Source organism: Spermophilus citellus (genome assembly GCF_964194105.1).
Source record: "Spermophilus citellus genome assembly, chromosome: 15".
In the NCBI taxonomy this organism is placed as follows: domain Eukaryota; kingdom Metazoa; phylum Chordata; class Mammalia; order Rodentia; family Sciuridae; genus Spermophilus; species Spermophilus citellus.
This window is the reverse complement of record NC_138195.1, coordinates 92,593,280-92,616,852: the sequence shown is the minus strand read 5'-3', so window position 1 is coordinate 92,616,852 and position 23,573 is coordinate 92,593,280. Positions and strand designations below refer to the sequence as shown.

At 48.8% G+C, this 23,573-nt stretch overlaps 1 protein-coding gene across 4 annotated transcripts in view; it reads right to left on the bottom strand.

Annotated features, from left to right (window-relative positions):
* The window catches only part of DOCK1 (dedicator of cytokinesis 1), a 458,484-nt gene that overhangs the window by 385,235 nt on the left and 49,676 nt on the right, over positions 1-23,573 (bottom strand). For all 4 annotated transcript variants that reach the window (XM_081267092.1, XM_081267094.1, XM_081267093.1 and 1 more), the window contains exons 3-11: positions 21,022-21,062; positions 18,180-18,235; positions 14,271-14,367; positions 11,919-12,067; positions 7,803-7,938; positions 6,746-6,903; positions 5,570-5,651; positions 5,028-5,163; positions 329-401 (exon numbers count right to left, since the gene is read on the bottom strand). In XM_081267092.1, coding sequence (XP_081123218.1) covers positions 329-401; positions 5,028-5,163; positions 5,570-5,651; positions 6,746-6,903; positions 7,803-7,938; positions 11,919-12,067; positions 14,271-14,367; positions 18,180-18,235; positions 21,022-21,062 — 928 coding nt within the window. The remainder of the gene's footprint in view (positions 1-328; positions 402-5,027; positions 5,164-5,569; positions 5,652-6,745; positions 6,904-7,802; positions 7,939-11,918; positions 12,068-14,270; positions 14,368-18,179; positions 18,236-21,021; positions 21,063-23,573) is intronic.

Below are 23,573 nucleotides of genomic sequence, written 5' to 3'. Positions count from 1 at the left end.
ATTTGGAAAATGCAAACTGCCACCAGAATAAATCAATTATGTAAAGAAACATCCACACTCAGAGTGGAATTGTAATTCTTCTGATAAGGAAATTCAGTGAACACATATAGAATCTACTTCCAGAAGCATAAACCAACTTTTACCCAGGATTCTATCACTGCCAAAAATTCCTCGTGCTGTGGCAGTGACTACGCAAATCTTTTATGATTGTGAAACAATCTATCCCTCTGTGGGCTTCACGTATAACGTCATCACGAAGGTGACTGATCACTACAAACAGGATTTCCACACTGCAGGTGGCGACGGGCTTGGACCGCTCCATACTTACGGCTGAAAGGGAATGAAATGTTGTTTATCTTCATCGTCTACTTTTCCATTTATTATATCGGTTACATCCATCACTGTGGACGAGAAAAGAACAGAGACTGTCTTACTTCAGTGCAATCATCATAGGAAGTCAACCAACCAAGGACCCTCCCTTGCCCACCAGCCACCAGCCACCGGCCAATAGAGCTGCGGATTCCGGGACATCGGCAGTGAGGATGTTCTGTGGAACAAGGGCATCAAGAAGTGCAGGAAGGACAGACAGCCAAATGCTATCTTTGATTTATTCATTTAAATATAACTTAAATATCCACACGTGCCAAGTGGCTACCCACCCTTAATAACATCCCAAATAATAACACAATCAGCCAGGGCTACCATCTACCAGGGGCCTCCACATGCTGGTGCCAATGCGAGGGGGACACTCACAGAGAATCCTCAGCCACCAACCATCCAGCTGAGCAAACCGCAGCCACAGACAGAACTAACCAGCACACGAGCCCACTGTCTGCCTGCCTCCTGCCTCGGTCACGACAGGCCGACCAAGAAGAGCCAAGAGCAGCCCCAGAGGGCACTGGGCACCTTCCCTGTGCTCTGCCTCATCCCCCACACCTGGCTAAAGATAAGAGAGCAGTGCACCTGTTTGCTTTCCTAACTTAAGTCCTCCCCTGGTGACCAGCATCCCAGGTTGAAGTGGAGACTATGTTCATTTCTACACGGCCGCCCCCCCAAAAGAGCTCCGGGACTGCCAGGCAAATGGAAGCCCTGCCATCCAGCCCCTGCTTGCCCTGCTGTCCGTCTCTTGCTGGGTTTGGTGGAGCCCAAGGGGTCTGTGCAGTGTGTCCTACTGCACCAGTGGGACGACAGGCGGAAGAGCTGCGCAGACGCAGGTGGAAGGAGCCCAAGTACATCAGCCATCGAGAAGCAGCTGCACAGGAGGTGAACGGCCAGAGCTCAAGGCCCACCTGGTAGACTGTGCCAGCACTGGGCACTGTCTGTGGTGACTGGAACTACATCCAGCACTGACCAATGCTAAGATGCCCATCTGTGCATGGACACATCTTTATCACAATTCAAAATCATGAAAGGAAGCTCACTCAGCAGTCACGAGCAGAGAGAAGTCAGTCTGAACCTGAACGCCAGCCACAGGGGTGGCCTTGCCGTGTGCCTCTCCAGTGTCACCTGGCTCAACTCACCAGCTGATGGGCCTCCCCGGCCATCTGACCCCTTGCCCTATCCCCAGTGCCCAAGTCTGCACACACTAGGCTCAGCAGCCCTTGTAGGAAGGCCGCCTGCCCTGGCACTTATCAGCCCTCCTCCTGCTCCTCGTCTCAGGCCCTCGAGCCTCAGCCTGGGGACAAAGCCCGAGACCAAAGAGGAATGGAAAAAAGAAAAAAAAAAACACCAAAAGGCCAACAATAGGTCTCTGATCAGATGTGTCCACCTGGTGCTAGGGATTCAAGGCCCTCACACGTCAAACGTGTGCTCTGCCTCTGAGCTGCACCCTCAGCCCTAGTTTGACCCGATATTATTTTTTAAAATTATGGACCACAAACACAGAAAAAAAAAAGAAGAAATAAAAAAACATGCCAGAATAATCCTGAAGAACTTCCGATTGTGGAAAATTAGGAAGGATTTATTCAATTATGCTTAGGTTTCTCTTCAATGAAATTTCCATAATTTTCTACAATTGCCTATCACTTTCACATTATCAAAAGGTTTAAAACAAAGAATGTGACACATTATTTCCAATACAAGACAAGACACATAGGCCTAAAGGTCCATGCACGCTTCTCTCCAGGAGCTGGGTGCTGTCGCACAGATGGCAGGGTTCCCCTGGAGAGGGCTGCAAAACTAAGTCTTCCTGTAGATCTGGGCAGAGCATGGTGACCACAAGTCCACGGCCCTACTCAGCTACGAGAGGGGTCTGTCCTCAGGAAAAAGGTGTTGCTGGGGACGGAGCTGCAGGGGTGGGAAGCCTGTACCCCAGCTACACTGAAGAATGGCACGGAACAAGGGGGACAGGGCAGCTGGTAGCCACGTATTGTGCCAAAAATCTACACAGCCAAGTCACATGATACAACGCATCACCCCTGTCTCAGGGCACAGTGACCATAGGAACCTGGAAACTCGACAAGCAGAGGCTCCGGTGCTTAACAGTACTTATGGAAACATACCAGCCAAGAGGTCCTTAAAACCTGGCCCTCTGATGTGACCTTGGAGGCCACAGTGCTCATGCTAGGACCCAGGCGAACCAGAAGCCAAGTAAGCAAGCAATTGCTGGGCAGCAGAGGGAGCAGAGGCCCTGCTGGGAGCCCCTGGAACCAACCTTCACAGGCCCAGGCCTGACGTGTCCCACCAGGAGCCAGATAGGACAAAGGCCCCATGACCAGAATAGCAGGAGAGCCCATGCTCCAGAGAATATGGGCAAAAACAGGCCAGTGGAGCTAGGGATGGCCCAGGCAGGCTTCCAACAGCCCACAGTGAGTGAGCACCAGGACACAAGAAGCCAAAGACCAGGGTCGACAGGAGGAGCGAGGGGCTACAGGAGAGTCACCAGGAATCAAGGCACATGGAGGTGGAGGCCTTGCAGCCAGTGGCCCACACTCCAGGGCCTAGACACTGGCCATGTCTCTGCAGACACAACATAGGAAGGGCTCCCAGGGACAGGGCACCACGTCAGGGCAGGGTACACCTGGGCTTCAGCAGCTCCCAGAGAAGCCTCGGAGGTGGGGGCTGTGACCTGACACCAGACCCCACCACACACAATCAAGCACATTCTGAACAGTGAGGCCACAGCGAGATCCCCAGCCCTCACTCCCTAGGACATTCCAAATGTCAAGACTCAAATGCCGAAAGCTGAAGATGTTCCAATTTTAATCAAAGGCAGGGAGGAGCCACAAGTCTCCATCGAGATTTCGTCTTGGCTTCACAAACCTCGCTGTGCTCTCACAGGAACTTTGCAGCACACTCTCTGGTATCTAAGAACAAGAGAACCCACAGCATCCATGCTGGAAAGAGGCGTGAGTTACATAACTTGTCAAAGTTTCCTCTGATTGCTTCAGGGAAGCCTAATACACCTAAGACAAAATAAAATATTTTCTTAAAACAACCATGGGCCGGGGCTAGGACATTGGTCAGTTACTCAGTTGGTAGAGTGCTTGCCCACATGCACAGGCTCCGAGTTCAATCCCCAGCACCACACACACACAAAAATACCATAGCAGGAGAAAAGAAAATGCAAACTTCTGAAAAATTACTAGCATCTCAACTAAACACGTGAAAGGTGCTACAGGCTCTGAAAGATAAAGCAAGAATTTTAAAAAATGTGTTCGAGCCATAAGGGATGAAAATGTGATGTGCCCCATGCCAATCCCCCCGGGGTCTCAGCGAGGCAACCCACCCTGACGTTTCACTCGTAAGCAGTGAACTTCCTCCTGGTGCTTCCAATAGCAGACCTATCACCTGGCCTCTCACCGTTCATTACTCTTTATGAAGTAGGAATCATTTGTTTAAAGAATTGATATATTTCTCTAAAAACTTCAAGACCACAGAGGACTTTTTTTTAATATTTATTTTTTAGTTTTAGGTGGACACAATATCTTTATTTTACATTTATGTGGTTCTGAGGATCGAACCCAGTGCCTCGTGCATGTGAGGCAAGCACTCACTACTGAGCCACAACTCTCGCCCCACAGAGGACTTTTAAGGCAGTGAAACTGCTCTCCATGGTCCTGTTCTGGTGGACATGGGACATCATTCCTTTGTAAAAACCCCCAGAATGCACAACACCAAGATCAGACAGCCACGTCAACGCTACACCTTGTGAAACAGTGACATGCCACTGTAGGTTCACTGTCGGACGAACACAGCAAAGGGGGGAGATGCTAAGGATGGGCGAGGGTATGTGAGAACCATTTTCTGCCCAGTTTTACCTGAACCTAGAGCTTCTCTAAAAATAAAGTCTATTCCAAGAGGAGAAAAGTCTCAGCTCTGGGATGCTTGGTCACGGTAAGGAACGTGTTCCAGCTGGGTGCCAGGGATCGAGATTTTCCCAAACACTTGTTCATGTGATTCCCCAAAATCACAGAAAGGACGTGAACACACCTCAAGAGCTGGGTAAGGAATTCCCTATGACCATAAAATCAGTTTCCAAAATTATTTTTTTAAAGTGACATCAGAACCTCCGGGGACACTTTCCCCAACAGAGATGACTGATCTCGCTTGTCTTGAGCTGTCACCAAAAACAACCACACGTTATTTAGAATTAAGAAGGGTTAAAAAACAACAAAGGCCCTGTGTCCAGCAGACCCTGTGGGCTTGGTGCCTGACTCTCCTCCTCATGACCCGGTCCACGCCAGTCCACTCCTAAACCAACCGCCAAGTCCAGAAATCTTGAAACCGACCCCTGCCAGTGCCCAGCTTCTCCAGGGGCCAGGAAATGGGTCAGGGTCTCTCTGAGGAAAAGACACGATCTGCTTTAAACCAAATATGTTCTATTTACATCTGAAACTCAGGCACCCAAGCATCCGGAGCTTACAGGTGGACTAAAACCACCCAGAAAAAGGATGATCCATTTTTTTCTCTCCACCAGAAAAGCCTATAAATCAAAGCTGACCACTGCCCAGAGTTCAACAGCGGCTCTTGGTCAAAGTGAAGGTGAGGATCTTAAACTCTCAAGGAGAAAGAGAGAAATGGATTACCCGCCACTCCAAAAGGTCGCCGCAGCCCCGAGGTCAGCTTCCTTGTGTTGCTGTCCCTCAGCTCCATGCGACCCACGCGGACGATCTGACAGACGAAACTGATTTTCTCCCTTTTCAGGTCTTTGCTTCCAAGGTCCTGGAAATATTAATTTCCATAAATCATTGTGAAGAACCATTACTCAATGCAAGTCCAATTGAAAAGGACAGTGAAGACACGGAGATGCCCTTCCCAGAGCAGCGTCCGGCATTTCAGTACCAGTCCCATGACAAAACGCGATTGAATGACAATAGTCAGTCACTGTTCAGTGAACTTGAGATCAAAGTTTCAGAGACGTGCTCCAAGGTAAGGGGGCAAATCTCTGCTTCAGTGACTCAAAGGGCAGCTAGAGACTCAGAAGGTCCCAGAAGGCATGTTACTCATCCCAGATTAACCTGGACTCCAGGCGTCCCCCCCAGACCCATATGCCAGTGCTGTAGGGAAGTCACTCAGAACAGTATCAGGACGGAGAATGGTGCCGCTGAACGCCTGCAGGCACACTTACAGTGAACACGGCTCGCAGATTGTGCAATCTGTCTATGTCCTTAGGTAATCCTGAACTTGACCAGCGGACCAGGTAGTTCTCACTCGAAAAAAGAAGAAATAAAAGCAAATTAATTTTCCAAGCACAACCACACTGACTCATAATTAGTACTCTGGAAGTCTATGATAGAGCAACCATGGGTCTATAAATACCAACGTCAGCGTGACCCAGCAGCAGACTCGGACCACAAAACACCGTGGAGGGCTGCATTCCAAGCTTCTTGGGCTTAATGTCATGGAACCATCACAAATGGCATTTCAAACTTTATAATCTGAAAAGCCTATTTGTCAATTTAGAATGGCACTAGTATAAAGTTCAACATGAGGTGTGTACTATACATACGTGCACGTGCATACAGAGAGAGATGAACTTGTGTACACACATACACATGACGTGTATATGACAAACAAAACGTGCCGTGAAATACCTACTGTCTTACATCAAGAAGAAACAGAGTCCATCAGAAGTGAGAATAAAGCCACCCATTTGCTCTGTTTCAGTCACACACCACATTTTTCAATTCCGAATAGTACAAGTGAAAATACTGGAGTTTTAATACTCACAGACTCACACAAACTTCCACAGAGTTTAATCCTCATTTTTCCATGTGGATAGAGAGGAAGTTATACTGTGGGCCGAGCAAGAACAGGCGATTTACAGTGTTTTCCCTGAGCAGATGCTAACGGTGAGCAAGCATACAGCAGGTGCCAATCCAGACACTGGGTTCCAGCCTCTTGGCTTGGAGAAACAGCAATAGGACAGAAGTGACAAAAATGACATTCTAAGCCCAAAGGTTTGGAAAAGGAAAGTGTGACCTTTGGGGGTCTGAACATACAAAGTCCTGTGGTGACAGTGTAGAAAACAGAGTGCTTCAGCCCAGTCCCTATCACATTAAGAGTGTTCCTGAAATCCCTGCACCTCCACAAGCAAACAGCAGCACACATGCAAGAAAACCTGCCCATCCCAGAGCCCAACCGAGCTGCCCTCACACTGCCCAGAGAGGGCCCAGGGCCTGGCTACTCAGGGTAGGTCAGGTAGCTTTTCTGCTCACAGGCTCTCGGCAAGCGAGGGCCACCTGGGTGGTTCTGACACCACCTTCTTCACACAGGAGAGACCCTAACCAGCAGGGAGCCCCACCTGATGAACTGGGACTCCACAGGGTCGTAGAGAGACATGAGCACCTCAGCGTCTTCTCCTATTTTACAAACCACATTTTTGAGGTTGACAAACAAGGCCAGAGAAGGGGTGGCAGCAAACTTAGCTTGTCTGTTGATATCCATGTTCTGCTTCTGAGACTGTCAGTGAAAAGAAAGTCGACATAAGCAATATTCATCAGTGATCTTTGTTTTTTGGGGTTTGTTTGTTTGTTTGTTGTTTTTAATATCCTCTACAGCATGGAAAAAGGTACAGGAGAAGTGGGCCTGAGTCAGCTAGGCGATTCATGTTATCTTTTCCCTGCCCCCACGAGTCCTCGAACCATGGTCCTACGTTTCAGAAAAAAACAGCACCTTATGCAATGACCCCAGTCTCACATCAATATGCTGAGTATTTTCAGAGACAGAATTTTTAAGTGTCCAATCAATGACCTAGAAATGATGAGCACAGGTGTAGTTGCACATTCTAATTAATGTTTCCCTCATTCGAATAAACACTCCCAGGACATTTTTTTGTCATTCTTCATTATGTCGTTGGTATCTGGCAAACGACTAGATGCCCAATGAATACTTGCCAAATTAACTGATGAGCATATCAAGCCATCAATTTCTGAATATCTACCACATACATGATACCATCACAGAACAGAGAGATGAAAACATCGACCCGACTGGTGTTCTCCACCCTCATCAAGCTAGATGTCATGCCCCTACTGATGTCAGAGAGGAAATGCAAAATCAGATGCAGAATTTAAATGGTATCATCTCCCATCTGACAGATGACTCCACAGTCAAGGCCACTACGCTCCCATCCTCCCTGGTGAAGCACGATGCTCTGCACATTCCCCAGCAGGCATGAAATCCCCTCGTGCCCCGGGCACATTCCTTTCATCCTTGTTGGAAACACACTGTGCCAATGCTCCTTTTCAGGTTCTTCTTTAGAGCCAAGTCTGAGCCCCTTGATATTCCACTGCTGAAAGCGCTTTCTGAAAAATGCTGCCCACGTGTGAATGGCAAAATACAGAGACAGACGAACTTACTTTTTCTTCTTGTAATCTTTCCTCCACTTGTTTAGAGGCTATTTCATGAGCTCGGAAGAGACTAATTGTGCTAGTTAGTTCTGGATCTAAAATGTTCCCATCTTCATCTCTAACCACCAGGTCCAAATCAAGAATTCTAGAAAAACAAAAATTCAGAAGAAGATTTGAATTCCCCACCAAGCAGATAAAAAGATCATAGGAAGTTGGGTTCATCCACAATTATTAAGGAACATAATTCTGTAAGATCACTATCTTTAACTTAAAATATGCCACCGTAGGGAATGTTTTAAATTCCTGCAGTTGTACTACCATTGCAATAGTGCTGGTCTGTCAATGATAATCTGATAGATCTACAAAGTCCAAGAGAAATGTGCGTCACCAGTGCCTGTGGACGGTCACAGCACACTACTGTATGCATGCAGTCACGTGCACACCCATGTGTCCAACACACAAAGCTGTGTTGTGACAGCACCGTGGGGTTGGGGAGGTAAAGTAGGGCAGAGACACACCCACCACACCATGTACTCCCACTGTCCCAGCCAGGGTGGTGACACACCTTCCTCCTGCCTAGAGTTCAGGTCTAATCCCTACATGAAGCCGTCGGGAGATTCTCAGAGGATGGTTGGAACGGGGAACATATGGATGTTATCCACAAGAACATGAACCAACTCCTGGCCAGATGGCAAACATAGTGGCCAACTTAAAACACAAGCAACATCTGGCTAATAAATCTGTCCCCTCTACCTGGAGATGTTTTTTGGCAACATTTGCTCTGATTCCTCAAATCCAATGAAACCGTTAGGCGATCGTTACCAAAGTTTTTACCTTAAAGAATAAACAAAGGCAATTGTACAGCACAAAAGAAATCAAAAGAGCTGTGCCCGGGTGGCGTGTTCTAGCGTTCCTTGCAATGAGACGAGCGAGTCTTGGGGCAGGAAATTAGCCATGGCTGTCTCGCTCAAGCTCTGCAGATGGGATTTAGTCCTCCTTTGACAGGTCTAGGGAGCAAGGTCTTTCTGCAGGCCCCATGACAAAGCAAGGAGAGCCTTCTGAGAGAAGGAAAGGCTGCAGTCAGAAGGCAGCTCGATGGGTTGCAGGTTTAAAAGGGAAGCTGATCCGCCAGCAATTGCTCCACAGACAAGCTAACGTGGGGCTTCTCTGGAGGTCACAGGCCTTAAAGCTGAGGACAGCCTGCCGACAGGTCACATGTGCTCAATTTTAGTGTCAGGCTGGGCCACTGAACCATTTGGAAGCCAACTGCAAAGGCCTCGTTTTTTTTCCTTTTCCTATCCATTGAGAAAATTCTACTGATGGGTAAACAGGACCTACTGGCCTGACAGTGGCATGAGGGGCAGCAGGCTTTTAAAATAAACAGCCACAAGTTTTTGCACAGCAGAAAATCAGCCTTACTAGTTGCAAGGAACAAAAAGACATTTTTTAAAAGCCTTGTTAGGCCTGATGGCTCTTTGTAATGTTTCACTAGTGAGGCAAAGCCCCTCCCTCCCAAATACGACTACTCACCCTAGCTCTGACCCTGCCAACTAGGAGTCCTTGCTGGTATGGGCGGGGTCAATACAGGGGTCAGTGCTACCAGGGGCAGGTCAGTACTGTGTGGGTGGAGTCAGTGCTAGTGGAGGTGTGCAGAGTCAGTGCTGGTATGAGTCGGCTGGTATGGGTGGGGTCAAGGCTGGTGAGTGGGTGGGGTCAGCTCTTGTGTGGGTGGGGTCAGTACTGGTGTGGACAGAGTCAAGGCTGGTGAGAGTGGGTGGGGTCAGTGCTGGTGTAGGCAGAGTCAATGCTGATTTGAATGGGTGGGGTCAGCCGTGTGCACCCAGTCAGGGCTATGCGAGCAAGGACATTTCTCCTGCTAGTGCAGCTACACAGCCCCGGCTTCTGCAGGCCCAGCCCCAGAATTAGGCCCCCTGGAGAAGGGCATGAGGGCGTGAGGGCGTGAGGCTCAGGCCCTGGGCCAGCCTGCTGAGCAGATCCTGCCATGTGGTCCTCACCTAAGTCCTGCCCTGCCAGAAGACCAGGCCAGACCCACCTCAGAGGAGACAGGGGCTCTGGGAAATTATTACCCTGTCCAACAGCAAGCACCTAGAGGAGCCACAGCTGGGACTCTGCACTGGGGCCCCTTCCTGGCAGAGCCCATGCTCTTTCAGAATGCCACCCAGAAGCAGTCACGTAATGTGGGCTGCCACACCACACCATCCGACACCTGTTCTCAGCAAGCCATGCACACTTGTTTCTGAATGCAGAGTGAGTCTCTGTTAGAAGGTGCATCTCACCATGGCAAGGTGACCCGACCCTTAGAGACTGACTGCAGAGACCCAGGAGGTCTTGAGGTGGAGGGTGAAAGTGGAGTGGACCTGCTGACAGCAGTAGGAGGGTGTCTGGCTTAGCCCACCCCTTTGTTTTGCACATGAAAATGTAGCAGTGAGAGCAGGGGAGGGTGAGCCTCCTGCCAGCCAAGTGAGAAGAGCTCTCGGCAGACCAGAACTTCTTGTGAAATCTCAACTATCACCCAATTTTGTTTCTAGGAATTCCTACTTCAAGTGTGAAAAGTTTCTTAAAGCCTCATTATGAGCAAGATACAGGATTTGGGTTAGAAATGTTACAGAAGAAGGTGTTTCACTTTTGTTTATATTTTTTCCCAGGAGGCCAGAGGCTTCTGGGTATAGAATATTACATGTGGTTATAGTGAAACCCATTTTAAGATCACCTGCTTAATAAAGCAAATTTTTGGAGCTCTGATCTCGTTTTCTATTGGAGTACTATATTTTGAACTTCTGTTCAGAGACCACCTGCTTAATTTAGCTGCAGGAAGCTACCTGAGTGTGTTGTGTCATGGAACAAGCTAGTTAAGAAAGAAAATATTTCCAACTGTAATTTACTACATTGATAGGACATATAATAAGAGAGGCTCTTGCCACCAGGGCCACCAGGCTGCTCCATGATTCCTCCAGCGCCCAGTGCCCTCCCTGCTCAGTCTTCCTAGGCCCACGCATTGGTGCTGGAGTCTAAGATGGGTGCATCTAACAGCGCTGCGTGTTCTGTGCCTTTTTCATTCATCACTTAGATGTTTTGACCTTTTTTTTTCTTTAATCCCAGTAGAAAGGGGTTCTGGGAGCCATTTGAGAATTCGATAAAGGTCATGGCCCATGTACACTCAGACACAGAGCCAAGGACAACAAATGTACACACAGACACTACAGCCACAGACATAGTGCACACTCAGACACACATCAGACACACTCAGACAATAACGCAGACATCAGAAAACAGAATCTTAAGGAACAGGTCCCGGGACTCTCTTTTCAGAACCTCTCCAAGTAATTCGGATATGAAAAGCACTTGGGAACCAGGTGACTAGAGCATTTTAAAGACTTTCTTTAGCTTTGACATTATGTAAACAATAAAATAGTTATCAGGTGGGAAAGGACACGGCCTCATTCTGCTTACAGACCTTGAGAATTAGGATCCCAGCAGCCCTGCACCTGGCAGCAGCTGAGGACTCTTGCTACCACCAGCACATGCTCTCTGAGGGTCCTGAGCAGTCACTGCTAAAGCCATTCAAGTACACCTGGCACAGACAGAGCTCCCACAAGACCCCTCTGTAAAAGAAGCAATTATCTGTGTTCACCTGAATTCAAACCCAGCAGGGTCACATTTCTGTTTGTGAAAGCGGGCATGCTTACCCAGGGAACAAGGCACCCTAACGTCCATCCCTGCCCTCAGAACCGCAGGACACAGGGTGCTTCTTATTGCACGAGGTCTCCTCACTTCTGGACACAAAGTCAGATACCAAGCCAAGAGTAAAACTTGCATGTTGGAGAAATCACTGTGGGTCTCACCAGAACAGTGACAGGCTTCTCAGCTCCTTTGCCCCTCCAGTGGGGGAATGGAGAGAACAGTTTCAAGGATGACTCAGCACACTACTGACTTTCAGAATCTAATAGAAAATACTTCATTCTTTTCTAAATGAAAACCATGCCATGATTCGGATGTTAGAAATTTTGCTTCATGATAAAATGTAATTTTGGTGTTCTCAAGGCTTATGGTTATGCTATTATATTGGGTAATTTAAGCATGAAATCATCTTTCAAACAAACAAACCTGTTTCCATAATCAATTTTGGCGGTGACTTTCTTCTTCAGTTCTTTGAGCTCATCCTGGGGCAGAGTTCCAGAAAGAATCTGTGATCGCCACTCAATAAGGTCATAGATCATGTGCCGAACGCTGCGGAACATCTCCCTGTTATCTTGCTACATGGGAAAAAATAAGGTGAACCATAGCATTCTGGGTACAAAATAACATTCTGGAGATCATATTCAATGGAAATTTTTTCAAATACAACATGGGATCTATTAATGTTAAATTAAAAAGTGTTTTTAGCATGAAATGGAACACATCATATAGAATTTGATCCCCAGAGAAATTAAATGTTAAAAAATAAGAAGGAATGCACAAGCCCCAAGATTTCACCCAACATTCCTGAGTAGGTACCACTGGGTCAAGAGGCTAGCCAGCAGGAACTGGACAATGACCTCGAGCCTCTACCGGGGGCAGTGGATGGGTGAGGCAGAAAGCTCCCTCTGAATGACCCTGGACCTACAGCTCCACACTCCCGCTGAGTAGTGCATACTCTTCGGAATGCCCTGCACCCTGGGCCCTTCCCAGCACCCTGAGGAACTGGACCCCCAGGCCTGTCCATCAGCTGAGCTCCACTGGCCCCTGGTGCCCTGCACACACACACAGGAGCTTCTGCAAGACACCAAATCTCATTCACAAGCTCTCAGAGCATTTACGCCCAAAGAAAAATGCAAATAAGACACAAAATTCATGCTTCTTACCACTTTCTATATATTCTGCGAGGATTAATGGTACACACACAAAAAAAGCAACATTTGCAATTGCAGGATTACAATTCATCAAGGGGTTTAGGGATTACCCACAGGAAAAATGACCCAGTGGTTCTTTCGATGGAAAGAAGTCTTGGTGGGACCTAATTTAATACTTTGATCCCCATGGTTCCTTTGAAAAACTGAAATATGGACATAGCTGTGTTTTAAAATATGTCTTCATTCATCTGAACCACTAACCCTGCTGATTCTAGAACGTGACCTACTTTCTCAGAGGTTCTAAGGGCCCCACCACCCACCCACCGGACACGTAATGAGCTATCTTACGTCTCATGAGCTATTCTTCACATTATCTAATTTTAATTTCTTAAATGAAAACTAAATAGTCAAAATTCCAAATTTATTGTAAAACTGTGTTCCCTTCCCTCTGACTAGTTCTCCTGGTCCTATCAACTCTCTAAAATCCTTAATACTTTGCTGACTTGTCTACAACCACAGAGAAGAGAGAAAATGCTTATAAAAATAGTATAAGCATCTTTTGCTTCACTTTGCACAAACTGAACCATGCGAGTCCACCAGAGGTAAACTCTAGAAATGTGAAAGGAAACCAAGGTGATGGTCAGCAATGCCCACTCTGGGGCAGCTAGAACCGGGTCCACTCATGCACGAGTCAGCATCGACTCCTGTTTATTTTGTTGCCATATTTTTGTTTAAAAATTGCTAAGTTGAACATGAAACACCGACTATGAAATTGCTTCAGATTTACACAAAACATTCATGGCTAACTTTACGCTTTTAGGTTTTTGAGTACATTTGATGAACAATTACTGCAACTGCTTATTACAGTGCATTTATAGGAAACCACTGTATAATCAAGAACAACAAGCTGCCCAAGGAGCAGCTGTGGGACTTTAGGAAGTTTTCTATGTTCCCGAGAAATTAACGCACTGACTTCCTCCCAGAGCGCTTGCTTGGTGGTAATAACATTAGCATATGAGAAATCAACACTCTGAATAGAAATACAGGCTTAACAAAAGCCAACCTTCTGCAAATATGAATCTGTGTGCAAAGAAATGCCCTGAGGGAATATGAAATGTAGATGCCAGAATTCCAACCTCTGCATTAATAAGACTTCTCCTGTGATCAGCACAACTGGACAACTGCACAGCAAGATAGAATACAAAACACTCCCCACCACAAAAATATGACAGATCTTAACCGATAAGAGGCACCACCTAAAGTCACCCTCTACGACATCCATCAAAAGGCACCTATTTCAGTCTCAAAGTAGACTTTAGTTTTCTTGATCAAAACAAAAACTCGGAGGTAACATAAACGCAGATTGCCTGGTCCGAGGGCCGGAGAGCAACCACATCCCCTTTGCACAGGAGGCAGGGGGAGTCCATGGCCCCCCGCTTGATAGCCTCCCACTGCTCCCCAAGTGTGCAGGTCAAAGGGCACACAGCCCCCAACAGCAGTCAGATCAGGGGGCAGGAGGCTATCTCTGCCCTCTCTATGTAAGATCCTGTCCCTGAGGTTCTCAGGATGCAGAAAGGTCCAGAAACACCCTCTCTTGGTTTTTAAGTTTAATGTCACGTCTTCTCACCACATAGAGCTGCCTCCAGATGGTGGACCACTCGCGAAGCGTCGTGGTGACCTCCTGAATGAGCGGGAGGTCACCTGGGATGACCGTCTCATGTTGCCTGGGATGAAAGAAGGAAAAGAGGCTGATTCCAAGGTTCATCAACCACTGTCCGCTGGACCTGGCAAAGTCCCAGTCCAGGCCCGAGTTCAACATTTAAACAAAGAGAAAGACAATATACCAGCAAGCCTGTTCACACATATAAATATACCCAAGAACCTTAAGCATGGTTTGCACAGAGCCTGAGAGTGTCCGTGTATTTTCCTGCACGTCAGCCATCCACCTGCACGTCAAAGCAAGATGAAGAATGAGAATGATCTCCATTAAAAGCCTTCAGAATGTGGGGGTCTGGAAGTGGAGAGCGCACTCATAGCACGGCCCCATCTATCTTAGAGAAGCGGTAAATTTCCACCCGTCCACGTGGCCCTTGCATGCGGTGTGGGTTAAGGTTGTTTCACATTTCCATCATGCATAAAACTCGAGTGACATGCAGGAAGCGGTTGTCCTTGGTAAAGTGTGAGCCAGGTCACAGCGTTCACGTGTCCTTGGATACTCCATCCAGTCCCGAGCCTGACAAGCCTTTTACCTTTTCCCTCCACCCTGAAAGATAGCCCTTGGCTTATTTCTAACTCTGTCCACGTCTGCATCTTCTTTTTGGCAATCAAAGCAGCCTTCATTTTCTGGGCAGTTCTCAGAGCTGGCACTACGCTCACAGGCTGGGACTGGGTAGGGCTGAAGCTATGGCTTGTATATTAGGGTACCAGGGCCCAGGAGCACTCTGTGTATCCTGAACAGACCAGAAGCCAGTCAGGGGGAAGGTTCAGGGCACTACCATAGGTTCCCCCCGTGTCCTTGATTACATGGGCCCAGGCCTGTGGAGAGACTTAACTTGGCTCATAACTGGGGTTCAGCATGCAATGGCTTATTAGTGGGGGGGGGGGTCTTCCAAAGCAAGGGACAGTGAATCCCAAAGGAATACTGTCCTCATGGGGAGACCCAGACCTAATGCATGAGGAGGAGCTGTGTGCCAGGCCAACCCCCACCACACGACACTGCAGCTGAGGACCTCCCGTGACAGGACACCACCAGTATCTACTGAGATGTGACTGCCAAGACAACCCCACTGAGCCTGTCACCAGGGGCCCAGGGAGGTTGATACATATGTGGTTCTCAAGGGTCTACAGCATCATTTGCGTGGCCTGCAGGGGAGGGTGCCGTCTGTCCCACTGGGCACACACTGGCAACGTCTGGGCTGCCCGAGTCTGGGGGCTCTTCTCACATGACTGGAAGCCTGGCACTCAGTCACACAGACCAAGTCCTTGTGGCCAGGGCGTCAATCCATGCACCAGGTCCCTATCTCTGTTCTGGTCCCTGCTTCCTTCCTCCCTTTCCATACACCTGATGTCCCCTCGGCGAACGTGCCAGCTGACACTAGTGTCCTTGGTCTTGCTGTTCCCGCCAGGGAGCAGGACCCCTACAAGACAGAATGCCCAACCCCAGTGAGGCTGCCTGTAGGTGTGGTCAGACAGAGGAGAGGTCAAGGCAGAGCACCGGTGAGAGTGAATGGCCCACCAGGAGTGGACGGTGGGAGGGGCTGGCAAAAGGCCACGGGCTTCTGGTGGAGTGGGGAGAACGTCCGAGCGCTCTGCCATACAACCCAGTGACTAAGTCAGCAAGGACACTTCCTACACCGGAAAATGACCCAGGGAGCAGATCCAAGGTCTTCTCACCACAAATAAACAAGAACGGGAGGCAGTGCATGTTAATCGCCTGACTTAGCCATTACATCACAAATACATATTCCAAAACATCATGTTGTACATCATAACTGGAAGCAACTTTTACTAGTCAATTCAAAATAGAAAATATTTTAAAAAATGGATGAGGCAGAGCAGATGCTCAGCCAATGGTGGCGATTCTTCTTGTCACTTGTTCTTACACAAAAGCAAGATATCAAGAGAAAGGTCAGGCATGGAGGTCCCAAGCTGAGCCTGAGGGACCAGGTGTGAGGACAAGAGGCCATGTCACAAGCAAGGAGCAACAGAGAAGTCCCAGAAGGCCAAGGACAGCACCGTACAGCAGCGGGCAGGGAAGGAAGGGGGAGCGGCACTGGGAGCCGTCAGGGGAACCGCAGAAAGGGGCCAGGAGGCCATCAGCACCATCCCAGGGCGTTACATGGAGTGGTGGCCACAGTGTCCAAGGCTGGAGTGACCCCAGGCCTGGAAATGAGGACACACAGGTCACCATGACAGGACAGCAAGAAGTGCTTTATTACGGGGAAAAAAAAGAATTGGTGCCAGCAGGCATATGCCAGTCATTTGGGATGTCCAAAGTGGAAGGAAGCCATGTCCTGAGAGAAGAGAGAGCCCAAGCGAGAGAGAGATGGTGTAAGAGAGAGAACCAGTGGGGACTGTGCCAGAAAGAGACACCAACCACAGAGATCCTCAGAGAAGAGCCTGCAGAGGGGCAGGAGCCTGAAACTGGACAGCACAGAGGCAGCAGCAGCGGGCAGTAGTGGGGAGAGTGGCCCGCACCAGGAAGGAAGAGGGAGCACAGAAGGGAGGGTGGATGTCTGCAGCTTCAGGAGGAGAGGAGGCACCATCCCGTCGAGCCCGTGGACACCAGGCCCTTGGCAGAGGGAGCAGGTGGACAGCCCAGCGGGTCAGGAGCGTGGAGCGTCCAGAAGCAAAGCACCAGCAGGACAATGGTCTGCACACCACGCATCTCACATCTCCATCTGCTGACCCACTAGAGCACCTGAGATCAGGAGACCCAGGACAGGAGGAACACAGTGTCCCTGCCTGCCTGGGAGAGCGTGGCTCCGCTCAGTGAGAATCAAGGCAATGACTGATTACTTTATCAGAGTGATTCAAAATTACATGTCACGTATATTCCTTTATAGGCATCAGAATGCTTTGAAAAAATATTAATCTATCAAGCTGACAAGGATTCAACACAGGTATAAAGTACATTAGATGCCCACATTATTCAGTTATTTCTGTAAGAGGATATAACAATTTCGAAACTTTCTTTTTCTTCCCCTTAGAACTTTGCATACAAAACATTTTATCTCTAAAAAAGAAAAAAAAAAAAACTCTCCCTATTGCAGGTCATCACCATTCATGCCTCTAAATTATTTTCTTCATTCTAATTATGCATCATGGAACTAGAGAACCCGAACAGCCCTTTCATATGTTAAAAGTACAGTGCTTGGAAAGGCAATTTTGTAATCAGCCAGAGAGATGTCATTATGCAGTAATCATATGATTAGTAATTTTATAATTTACATATTTAACTGAGTGTGAAGATGTAGCAGGGACCAAAAAAGAAAACATTTTAATGCTCCTTCTTCTGAATTCACACCTGGCTGTTCATTTGCCATTCCTGCTGAATGGGTTCCTGCTCCACAAATGTCCCTTTAATGACCGTATGCATCAGTGTGATGACCTCCAGGAAGCACAGATCATAATGAGATGAAATGCAAATTCATACGTGTCCCAATTTAACAACTGCTGCTACCCCCTAAACTCCATTTGTATTACAGCATGCTAACCCTTCCAGAAAAAATGGACTCCGAGCTGAGTGGGAGGGGGCAGGGCTGTGGAGTCTGCCGAATGGGTAGCTCACAGGGAAGCAGAGACCCAGGTTGAAGGAGAAGGCCTGCAGTTGTGCTGGTGACTTCAGACTCTGAAGGCTCAAAGCAACATGGTACTGCACTCTAAATCATGGATTCCCTTTCTGACCCCTCAACTCCTGAATCACTGACGTCAATCATACAGGTGGTCTTACCCCCGAGTGCTACCCAGCTGACTATTCAGCAGCTGCATCACAAGTAATTGCAATTCTTCATTTAAACATCGAGAACAAACTCACCCTTTTCCTTCAACTATTGCTTCTTTAAGATGAATATATGAAGCAGGAAATATACCCTTTGAGGGAAAAAAAAAAGTTTTCATTACCAACATGAACAGTGCACGCAAATCAAACAACAGCCCTGCAAAGGTGGGGGTCCGGATAGCTGGGTCACTATTAATTTTGCAAGTCTTATGCTAAGCCTGACATACAACACATCAGAGAGAACACAAGTGTGAAAAACAGCAACGCAATCAGCTTGTATTTCAAAGAGTCCGCAGATGTCTTAGAAGAAAACAGAGACAATGTGTTTGCAAAGGAAAAATTTCACTTCTCATTTCTCCTTAAGTTGCTCCCTTTTCCCGCTGTTGATCTTGCCACAGGCAAGTCAAAGGCCAGCTGGTGATGATGATTGAGGGAGATTTCCCCCTTTCAAAATAATAAGATCATCATCAGAAGTTGGTTTATATCATGGCTTGCCACTTATGCACTGACCCCTGCTCTACACACAATGGAAATTTCTGAAAAATCTCCAAACAGAGGGACCAGTGGTAAAATAAAGGGGAATGAACATGGTCCCATATGCACAGCAGCCGGGGGAGCATGCTGGCTCATGCTGTACACCACGCTCCATCTCCACAGTGCAACACACACACAACCCACAGGACTGGGCCCCAGGGAGGTGATTTCTTAACAGGACACTGGTGTCAGACACAGTCGGAAAAGTGCCAGGAGGAGCTTTATCAAGAGATGTGGTCCTCTCCCTGACCCTTGCTGAAGCGGAGCAGAGGTGAGCACAGGGAAGATGTGCAATGGGGCCACGGGGCTGAGGTCTCGGGCAGCACAAGCCAGCAGGCACTTCCTGGGTGAGACCTGGAGCACAGAGCAGAAGCCCAGTCAGTGTTCTGTGGCAGGAACGGGAGCTTCTCACTGGGTCCTCCCTGCATCTGCCCCCAAAGAATCTACACTAGATCCAAAACCAGGCTGGCAATTTTGATCAGAAGGGCCTGGGGCACAGAAAGGACTGACCAGGGTTCCCTGCTCCTCCTGCCTACAGGGACAGTGGCTGGGCTGAATATAAGGAAATGTTATCACAAGAATAAAAGATTCAGGCAGGAAGTCAGAGACCGAGCCACATGAAGGACCAAGAGACCCAACACAGCTTGAGCCAGCCAGGTCCCAGGTATCCCAGACACCGCTAAGTTCCAGCATGGTCAAAGGGGCATCTTTCCATGATGCCAATGTGTTCAAATGAGGGTACAAAAGCAAAGGAGCCACCCCCAGCTCTGGCAGTGCACAGGCAGAGATCCCCTCGGTCTCAGCAAACCCACCCAGTAGTGAGGCCAGAGGAAGGGCAACATCCAGATGAGGCTGGGCACACCTGGGGGTTGAAACTGAGCATCTGGTCTAGGGCACTCGGGACGGGCCTGCAGAACACTGAGAGTCAAGGTTTCTAAGGGCCACGTCCCTTCCCTGCTTCTGGGAATGAGGCAAAACTAAAGCTCTGCAAGCTTCCACTTCCTCCTCTGCCAATGAGGGCTCTGGTGCAGGAGGACTGTGGTCCAGGAGGCACCGGGGAGTGGGAGAGACCCTAAACCCGGGGAGGTGATCCCAAAAGCCAAGTGCCACATGAGCACCAAGGAAAACAAAGAGCCCCTGGGCAGCACAGGAGGCTGCAGCTTCGTCCTCTGTGCGGGCGAGGAGGGCGGGGCTCAGTCCCCAATCCTCGGGTCTTCATTACCGCCATCTTCAACTGTGGTGCTCCAGAAGAAACTCAGGGTTTCCTCTGCAAGAGTCCTCCTCCATCAAAACACAAGAGAAATTGATGGAAAAGAGAACGTCCTTGAAGAGTCTTCTACCGCAGGGCTGAAATCTGTCTGTTCCCAGCTCTGGGGCTCAGGACACTTACAGCCCAGTCTGAGCCCGGCAGGGCCGAGTGCAGAGGTCCTTCCAATTTGGAGGTTCAGCTGACCACTACTCCTTCGAGTGACTCTCTGTTAGAACCTAAACATGGAATGCCAGAGAAGGCTGCCCTGGGGACCCGCCTGCACCCCTCCCAAGTAACTGTGGTGTGAGAGTTTGAGCAGCTTCAGATGTGGTCAGCATGGCCTGGCTCAGGCCTCCGGGGAAGGCAGAGCAGAACTTCCAAAGCCTGTCTAAAGGCTCAGGACCACAATGCAAAGAAAGCCCAGGCCAAGATGGAGATGAGGGAGGCCAACTCCAAGAAGGGCACAAACCATCCGTCCAATGTAATTAGACCTTAAAACATATAAGTTAGCATGAGCACCTAAGTACAGCTTCGAATGGACGGTGCTTCAAAATCGCGACATCAGAGAGTCAAACCGAAGAGCCATAATTAGGTTTTGCAAAGCTAAGAATGCTAAAGCCACGGAATTGTGGCTGGGAGTGATCTGAGGTCTAATTGCATGTTTTAGTTTCAGATATTCAGAGACTCGGGCAAGCAAACAGCCCTAAAAAGCAGTTTTTTGTTACTCAACCTGAGTGATATACAAATCATCCAGTGCAAGAGGAAAGGCAAGCCTGAGCCTCGCAAGCTGCTCCCTTGTCGAGGCTGAAGTGAGGCCGGAAGCTGCTGGCAGCCTGTGTGGCTCTGAAGTTGCTCTCTCAGCTCGTTCCCTGGCCTGTGCTGCCTACGCAGGAGGCCAACCTCACCAGGACAAGAGGTTTCCCACTACCTGAGGACAACAGGCTGCCCAGGAGGAAAGCATTCAAGGTAGCTCACCTTTCCATCCATGTATTTTTTAAATTCAGAAAAGAAGACAGGCAAGTACGACCCAGGCCCAGATGAGATGGAATTGATTTCCTCCCACACCGAGCACTACGTATAATGAAAAGGACTTACCTTCTTGGACTTCTTCCTCAAGGTGTAGCCTCGGTACCACCCTGCACAGAGAGAATGGAGTGTTAGTAATAGGAGGACCCACAGGACCAGCAGCAGCCTCAGGGTTGGACACCTCCCTGAGGGCCATCAGCCCAGAATTCGACACCCTAAGGCCCTGAGATCCCGTAGGCAGGCCAGACCTTTATCTCCACTTGCCTCACCTTGCCCTGGGCAGCAAGCTGAAGTAAGGAGCCCAGTTCAGAGAGGAAGCTGTCCTTTCAGCCACAAGTCCCTAGTAGGCTCCTTATGTATGCACTGACCCTTCTCCCCACTGTCTGCCTTGAATCAGGGTCTCTCCAAGGGCACATGCCAGCACCCTCAGATCATCAAGAGCTGCGCTGCACAGAAAACCTATTGAGAACCAACTTCCTCCCTCTCCACCGGAGGAGCTGTGCCCTGGGGCAGCCATGATCTCACAAAGCACTTCTGTGGCCAGACTGACGGCAGCAGGAAGTGTGGTCCAGCAGAGGCCCACCTACCCCCTGGGGGTTGCCTGGACTCAATTTCCCTTTCCTCCATGTCGGGAGAGAAAGTAAATAAGGGAAGGACTCCCTATTTATATCAAACACTGAAAGCAGTCACTTCACCAGCAGACAGACCTGACCCCACCCAGCACCTCCCGGCAGACTCTGTGAAGGAGTGTGTCCCTGCAAATGACAGGGGTCCACGGCCAGGAACCCATCTCCTGACCACTGACTGTACCATCCCTGACGTCAGGTGGGTGTTTTCCTTCCCAAACATTCTGCAGTCCCTCCAGGCAAACTTACCTCTGGAAAGCAAACCCAAAGCTCAGAGACAGACCCAACCCTGCCCCACAGGAGGCAAAGGACCTCTCTGGAGAGTGGCAGAGAATACTTGGAAAATGTGTAAGCTGGGTAAATTCACAGGGATTCACCAAACGCCAGAGTTGTATACATTATCAAAAAGCCAAACCCTAGATACCAAGGACGTCCAGGCATGAGAAAGAAGCCCAGACAGATCTGGGAACAGGCAAACGCAGCAGCAATTACCCTCTGCCCCATCTCAAAAAGAAGCAATTTTAACACCCAGGGGGGAAGGCGGTTTGGGAACCAAAACGTGATGGTATTAAGATAAGCAAAACATTAAGAAAAGACAGGAACCCCCAGCCTGAGCAGGGGGCACTGCAGATAGTAAGTGTCCAGGCATCAGGCGTGTATCTGAAGGGTTACCTCCTGATAGCCACAGTGGAGTCCAGAGGTTTCACATACTCCAGCCCCGAGTCAGTGCCACCAGTGACGGTGTCCACAGACAGCAAAGTACAGGAGGAGAGAAGGTGAACCTAATGAGCTGTTCAAACTGCATTTGCTCAATTTGGAGGACTGCCCTTTATCCTGCTATTATGTCCTTCCTGCATTTCAACACTAATATGTCCATTGTTTTCTGAAACTGACAAAGGATTAATAAGGATGAGGAAATTTCATAGAGGAAAGAAGAAAGCAGCAACCAAATAAAAATAAGAGCAAATTGTAGAAACAATGAATAAAGAAGAAGCCTAAAGACTTATGCATTTGAGAGATGCTCAAACTCACTAACAAGAAAGGACAACTTAAGCCAGGTATGGTGATGCATGCCTATAATCCCAGCAGCTCAGGAGGCTGAGACAGGAAGATCACAAATTCAAGGCCAGCTTCAGCAACTTAGCGAGGCCCTAAGCAACTTAACAAGACCCTGTCTCAAAATAAAAAATAAAAAGGGCTGGAGATGTGGCTCAGTGGCTGAGTGCCCCTGGGTTCACATTGTGGTACCAAAAAAATTAAAAATTTTAAAAAGATGAATCAAAAGCTCTTTTAAAAAGCACTGCTACACAGTTATCAAGAGTGGTAAGAACAACGCAGCGGGGAATGTGCATTACAGCTGCCAGCAAGGGAGCAGCAGGCCCAGTGCACCTAAAGGGAGGGTCCCCACAGCAGGAGACCAGCAACCACCTCAGGAAACACAGCCCAAAGACATCCGCAGGACAGACAGGTGTGTTCGCCGCGCAGGACCCAGGGCGGCTGGCAGAGCGGCCATCTGAGCACCCACGACTGGGAGGGCGTTGGCAAAGCAGCTGGAGCTGCACTGGGAGGAGGGGAGCCACTTCTAGAGGCAGAAGGAGAGCTGAGGCTACGTTCATCTACCCTCAACACAACCCCCGATAGGGCGAGGACTCGGGTAAACAAGACCCCTTCAAACAGAGCAGAATTGTTTCTTGGAGGGGCAGGGGGGGCACACTGTGAGGACAAGGAGGGATCTTGCGTCACTTAATGTCAACAGATGCTAAGTTTCCTTTTAAATGGGCTTCCTAAGCAAAGTGCAGACCTACAGTTCGCTTCCCCAGGTCTTTGAAGCATCATTCCCTCATGTTACAGAACTATATGTCGGAAGTTTCCTCGGTGCACAGACGCAGAAACGAATGGACCCAACCTCTGTCCTCCGTGAGCTCATACCCAGAAAGCCCCTCACACAGGCAGGGGCCAAACCACAAACCAGCCTGTGAGCAGCAGTCAGTCCGC